At 39.7% G+C, this 7,396-nt stretch overlaps 1 protein-coding gene across 1 annotated transcript in view; it reads right to left on the minus strand.

The window, feature by feature from the left end:
• LOC108754019 overlaps positions 1-7,396 on the minus strand; it is a 21,394-nt gene that overhangs the window by 6,521 nt on the left and 7,477 nt on the right. Inside the window, exons 3-4 of the mRNA XM_018496024.1 lie at positions 3,254-3,367; positions 2,968-3,054 (exon numbers count right to left, since the gene is read on the minus strand). Coding sequence (XP_018351526.1) covers positions 2,968-3,054; positions 3,254-3,367 — 201 coding nt within the window. The remainder of the gene's footprint in view (positions 1-2,967; positions 3,055-3,253; positions 3,368-7,396) is intronic.

Below are 7,396 nucleotides of genomic sequence, written 5' to 3' on the forward strand. Positions count from 1 at the left end.
CCAACAGTCAACAAGATTTACGATACTCTCACATTTAGAGTTATAACAGTGGTTTTATGGTAGTAGCGATATATTTACATAAAATAAGTCTCAACGACATATAAAATATAGAATAAAAATCTACACTTGTCATAACGATTGGTCACAAATTATAGGTTCGGTAAGAAGGGAGATCCGCTTTAAAGAAAGTCGCGAATTTATTGCAAAACGATCCAGAAACGAAGCGACAGTTTTAAACTGAGCGTTCTTAACAATCTCCCCCAAATGAGGTAAAGGCCACCTTATTGAAACAGGGGTTGCGATTTTTCCGGTTTTCTCTCTCTCCTAAACCCCTCTGCCACCCTGCCTCTTCCTCGTAGGCGGTTAATTGACACGGGAGAGCGGAAAGAGGAAGGGCAGATTGGGGCTGCACGAGCTGTTCTTGTTAACTCGAATCTTGGCACCTCACGATTTTTCATCCCCTTAGCCAGACTGACAAAGACGGCCTCGGCCCTCCGGGACGTGCGCGATCGGGGTGTTTTCATTCGTGGACAATCTCAGTTACGATCAATCTGGTATCTGTTACCGGATACATTAATTTTCTTTGAACTTGCTAGCAATTGCTTCTGAATGTGTATTGCGGAGTTCTTAAAAATTATTATAATATGTAGCGAGAAACAATTTTTCGAAACAATTTTTTCAGATTTGTTAAATTACAAGATTTTGTGATCTAGAATTTTAGTTCATGCATATTATAATTAATATAAGTAATTTTTAGTAAAAATAAAAAAAAATATTATAGGTATTGGAGGAAATGCTTTTGTAAATTGTGTCTTATAAAGTTTTTATAAAAAAAACTTTTGTTAAAACAGTAAATGTTGCAGTTAAGCAAAACAAAAATATTTTCTTACAGAATAAATTTGATTTATTAATCTTATTTTGTAATATACATTATCGTTCGTTTTTTACTATCTTATTTCGTTTTACAAATTTACGAGCTTTATCTTCTTATTAAAACAAAAATACTTGTGCAATCTCAATCTAAAATTAATTACACTAAAGAACGTATCATTCGATATATTGAGATTGACGAAAGAGACGAAATTAGAAGCGATATCGGAGACCGAAAGAGGAAGAAAAGGCGCACGGTCTGTCCGTCGGACTTCAGCGTTCTCATGAAGCCCTTAGGGAGCCCATAAAATTCGTCCCTGCTGTCGAGGTAGGCCCGAACGAAATTTAATAACATCCCCCTAGTTACACCTCAATGGGCACCTTAACAACCCTGCACGGCCAGCTACTCGTCTCACACCCTCAATAGTGCTCTTCCTTTTCTCCTTATCAACCCTCCTGGCGTAGATATCTAATAAACCACCTCTTGAACACCCTTACCTTGTCAGCAATATCCAGCGGCTGGGCAGCTTTGAAAGTTCGAAAGGTGCTCGACTGACCGACCCTCTGCTGGACTGGATAGAGGCGCAACCTGTGAGCCGACTGGCGAACCCGAAGCGGAAGGGTTGAAAAAACTCACGAGTACATCACTCGAAATAAACCGATCGATATTCGTCGAGCGCAGTTTGCACCCTTGCCGAAACAATGTAGGTGACCCAATTGTATGAATTGTGCAATTAATTCGGGGCGGCGTGCTAAAATGGTACGTCAATAATTATTATAATTTACATTATATAATCTCTAACGTGTTGATATTCTTTAACATTGACAAAATGCTCTGACTGATTTCAGTGAAAAGTTAATCTTGTTAAAATTTTTATTTTTACGTGGTTTTTCCTTTTTTTTTTATACCGTATTAAAAATAAGATCACGCGTAGCTTCTGAGATTTTTATTTAAAAAATGTTACATAATTTCTGTGACTAGTCAAAATGCAGCCAATGATTTAAGGTATTACGTTAGAACAATCTGTGAATCGAATCGCGACGGCAAGAGGCGCAAAGAGAAGAAAAGTTAAAGCTCCGGCGTACTACCGGGCGCGGCAGTGGCTGATTCTTGATTGAGCAGACCGGGGTTGCGGGGGTTGGACGGGAGTAACAGCGAGAAATCGACGGCAGGACTGCCATCCCGTAGTACGCCTCGGGGATAGGAGGGAGCGAAGCTCCGTTAAGCCGCTTATCATGCCGAAACAATACACTGTCGGTGCACCAGTATCAGTACCCGACCCTCACTGCTCCGGGCTAGTCCCATCAAAATTTGGAGCTTCGAACGAGTTTCAATGGAATTCGTGCCACCCGACTGTCCTGTCGAACCGGCCGGATACCTGAAAACTTTTTCGAAAACGTTGGCGACGGTGAAATTGTTTAAACCATCGTTCATATTACAGCGCACGCATTACTATTCCAAAGAAAAAGTCTGATTGATTGTACGCTAAAAATAATTTCGAGTGATATTTCGCGATTTATTTAATGAAATTTTTGCATTTATTAAAAAATTTTTTTACGAATAGTACTATAATACAAATATCATAACATTGCGATATTAAAAGTAAAAAAAGGAATGATTCAACTTGATCGCTTAAGTTGGAATGGCATTTTACCGCGCCGTAAGCCACTCGATGGCAAAGTTAACGGAGCCAAAGTTTATTCGCGACTTCTCTGTGAGCGCGAGAACCGAGCGACTTCCTCGAAACGGAAAAGGCAGAGTTCACGCTCGGGGCTTAATCAGAGTCTTCTTCACTTAGAGGCCGGTGGCAAAACTCAATTTTGAGTCGGTGCCTGCCGACGCTCAATTTTGACACCCTTCGCAGCCACGAAGCTAGCGCGCGAGAAGAGGGCGTCGACCCTGGCCCGCCGAAGTTGCCGCAGTTGCTCTCCTCCCGGGAGGGGTACGGCATCGGGGTTGTAAACTTAGTTATCTATCAGGGAGACGTGCCGAGAGGCTGAAGATGAGCCTCACCGGAACCCAGGTACCCGCTCAAATTCGTTGCGACGAAGATGACGGAGGCTGCGCGTGTCTTTGATTAGAGAGCACCGACTTACCCGACAGTTTGAATCCCAACGGGTCCTGCGGGTGTCCGAAGGGAAATGGACGAGGTCCGAAGTGAAAGGGATGAAAGGCCTGGTGTCCTGCAACGTGGGATGAATTCATGAATTGTCATCGCTGCGACTCGATGGCAAGTTCCGACAACTCGGCAATTATCCGAATAACATTTATCAGTTTTGCTCTTGTTAATTAAGATTCTTGATTAAGAATTAATTTCTCTCACAAACATAAGATAAATTTTAATTAAAAGTTATTATCTTCGGTAGGTAAAGTTGTACTCACTTGTCTTCGACCGCGGTTCCCTTGGACCGTCCACAGTCACCTTGATCGCCTTCGACAAGGTGGCCACTTGCGGCGGTGATGTTTGCAGCATGATCGTCAGGGTGAAGCTTTTCCCTGAAAACGAAAACGAGCACGTCGGGAGGTATGAGAAAGAATTATCTCCTGGCGGTAAAACGAGAAACGAGTTTTTCCCAATGGAACGATATAGCATATCGTGCTTTGGCTCCGTTGCCAGACCAAAAACCATAAAGACACGGTTGATTCCGCACTCCTCGGTTTTCGTAGGCTCTATTATTCATATCCAATTCGCCGACCACGAAAAGAAATATTCTCAGTATGTACAAACTCATGAATTGCATTTACTTTTTCGATCTATGGTCTGCGTTATTTGAACATTTATTTGATCAAGAGTACATTTGCGTGTCGAGGTGAAACGAATCCGTTAAATATAAAAAGTAACGACAACATAAATTAAATAAACGTTATAATTTGCTACTCAGTAACGTGACTCTTACGTATAACATGTGTTAAATTACATTTATATTGTTGACTGGGAAAATTGTGATATTGTGATGTAATATTACTCCCATAAACGCAGATTATTGCAGCGTTGCGATGTTCTAGTAATATTGCACTAATATTGAAAGTGTTGTAGCAATGTTGACGCAAGCTTCTGAACCGTATGGGATTGTTATTTTAGCAGGAATACGCTTTACAAGCATTTACGTAATGATGACTGCCACTTTATGTGTTAATCGAATTGACGTTCTGACGTTAATCGAATGGCTTACAGCTATCGCAATTGATTGGATTGAAATTTCTTGGCGGATTTAATCCGTAATATCGCAAAGGATATGTGCTTGACGGCATGCACGGGCAAAATGACAATGTACGCGTGGTGCGCTCGCTGGAAACAAAACACAAATGTGCCGGAAGTAAGGGGTGAACGAGTGACGCCACTGCGTCGATGTTTGTTCCCGCATAGGCTGGAATATGTTAATATTGCCGGCGCTAAACGCGACCCTCTGATATTCGCAGTTCCCCGTCACGCGCGATTTCGTTGTTTTATCTTTCAACAACATTCGGTAGTTCAATAGATGAGATATCCTCCCCTCGTAATTTCGGAACGATAATTTGTCTGATATGACATCTTGAAATATTGCTTTTAACAAAATATATTTATAATAATGAAGTAATTGTACTTTTTTGTGAATATTGTATTGTTATTTTGTATTAGTTCCCAGATAGCAAGCAAATGTTATTGTCATTATTTCGATATTAAAATATAAAAAAGTAATAATAATTTTTGAAGTACAAAAGAATAAGAGAAGTATGCTCACATACAGCACACTAATATTGAATCAACATCCCACCAACATTTAATGGCAACATCATAAATGTTGTGTCGAAAAGAGTCAACGTTGACAAACATTCACATTTCGACAGTTCATTGTTCTCAGCAACGTTCTTTCACATTCTGTGCTGCATGAGATGGTTAAATGCATAGTAAAAGATGAATAAGGAAAAATACATTTTAAAAGATGAGATATTAGCGTAATGCTACCTTAAAATCCGAGCTTACAATAAAAATACAATCAAAATAATAATAATAGCGCGCGCAAACATACAACAAAATAAGAAAATAATAAATTGTTGATTAACGAAATGTCATTTAGACATCGAAGTGACGACAAATGACGTTAGCTCGCTACTTACACTATTAAATCTATAGTGTCAACTTAATTTAACTTAGTTAATTCATTTAAGTCGCCATTGCCTCTACTAAATATATCATTATTTTATATTAAAACGATAGTTAAATTTGACACTATATAAGCATTGTTTTAACTGAGTAGGAGCAGGGATGATCTACATCAGGCTAAATTTGACACTATACATTTAAAAGTGTAGGTTTAATAATTTTGAAACACAAGCGTATTCTGCATTTTTATTATTATTATTTTTTTAACAACATATTTAATCGTAATTATATTTTTACGTTGGTTTAGGCTAAGGTACATTGAAGTACAGTTTCTAATTTTTCTAATCTAAATATCTCGCATTAATATATTCGCACGTTAATGTTTTTCGTTCTCCAAGTCCGTCGATGACCTGAAACAATATTGGCAAACGCGCAGATGAAGCGCGACTCGTAACTGGCCGGGCCGTTTACTAAATTTCGATGTTTTCGGCACAAATATTTCAATCGATGACGCGCGCGTCGCACGGAATTTGTCACGCGTTCGACGCATCGAACTCAGTCCCGGTAATCGCGCGTACGTGAAATAAAACGCGCGGGGACGGCCAGCCCATCTCGTTGCGTCGCGTCACATCGCAATACCGAACGAAGAAAATAGCAGCGGGTGAGATATGTCGACGAGTAAAAAGCAGGACATTTACGCGCTTTTCCGCGCTCCGCGACAATAAAGTTATACAGCTTATAATGGCGTCGCCAAGTGGCGGCCGGCTCCCGGTATGTACACGCGCGTGGTCGGGTAGTTTTATTTTATGGTGGCGCGGCCAGTCCCCGGTAAACGACCGCGTTTTTACGGTGAACCACGACATTTAACCGGCTTACCGCTCGTCGCCGGGCGAAATACCGGACTTTAACTTCGCCAAGGGACCCGTGCCATTTCCAGCGCGCTCCCTTTTGCGACGCGCCCTGATTGGCCGCTATTTTCGCGCCACGTTGTTTCACGATGTCTATTCAAATATCTTATCGTGACTTTTACATTTTCTGCATTGCATTTGGTTTCATCTTGAAATATTGGGCTTAGATATTAACGCCTATTCTATAATTGCGTAAGCATAATTGTAAGTGATTGTAGTTGTAAGAATTGACCAATCACAGTCACAAACTCATTTCGTATTTAACTGTAATTAATCGATTCTTACAACTACAATCACTTAATTATACTTACGGCTATTGTAGGACAGAAATTATGCGTACAATACTCAAAGCTTGATGTATAAGAAGTAAGAGTAAAAATTGATCGATCACAATTGAATGTGAGAAGCATAATCGACTATGATTTGATTAATTTCTTACTTCTCACATCAAGTTTACCCCACATAATTTTGACGACGCATAATAGTTAAGGCTATGGTATAAAAAATTTAAGTAGTAACAGGGACGGTGATTTTTTTATTTTTCTCGGTGTGGAGTCATTCAAACGGGAGAGGGATGATTTCAAAATAACAAATGTTTTATCTTTCATTGTATGTGCGAAATATATTTCTACGTATACACCCTAGTTAAATACTGGTTTTTTTTTTGGTCAAATCATTCAAAATTTTTTTTTAATTTGTCAAAAATTTATTTTTTTTTATATCATCAATTCTGGGTGTGAAATTCAACACCCAGAAGCTTTGGATGTGGAAAGCTCCATATCCTCCATGAGAAAGTCTCCGTCTATGAGTAATGAGACGTAAGTACGAAGCAAATCAACAATTGATTTTGAATTTGCTGCTGCTTACGTTATTGCCTTATGTCTCTGTTATGATTAGCTAGTTCCCTTACTGCTTACATCTTAGTGTATTACGGTTCTTTGTGTGCCATAGTCTTTATAACTGCGCATTCCTTGATCTTATAATTAGTCTCCTCATCTGTGCTCCGTTAGAAAGAGAATTGAATATACATCAGCATTTTTCGTCAATTCGATCAACGTCTCTCTTTAATTCGATACTTGATTCAAGTTATCTCACTCTTTCTAAACCGATAGTGACAACTTTATGGAAATGGACAATCTATTCTTATTATGTTTATGGTATATTAGGTTTATACCATAAAATTGTCGAGATTAATGTCTCGATTTTATTTTTTATCTTCTCGAAAAATTAATTTTCTAAGTAATAAGTGGTTTGTCATACAGATATTCAAATAATGCAGGCCCTCAATGATATTTCGAATTTCATGTTTCACGTTGAAAGATTCTGTCGGAGAGATTTCGTGGCGGAGAGTTAACGAGACCGAAGTTTATTGCCAACGTGGTGTCAGGCGTGAGAGGGCGGCGGCAATGCGAATCAGGGGTGATGGCAGGCATTTTGAGGGTGTTTATGAGGCATTATGTGTAACTCGCTGGAAGAACGATCTACCCTTCGGGGTCTACAGCACTCTCTCTCCCCCTCCCTCCCTCCCCCCCC

This window comes from Trachymyrmex septentrionalis, unplaced genomic scaffold, assembly GCF_001594115.1.
Source record: "Trachymyrmex septentrionalis isolate Tsep2-gDNA-1 unplaced genomic scaffold, Tsep1.0 scaffold74, whole genome shotgun sequence".
Classification (NCBI taxonomy): domain Eukaryota; kingdom Metazoa; phylum Arthropoda; class Insecta; order Hymenoptera; family Formicidae; genus Trachymyrmex; species Trachymyrmex septentrionalis.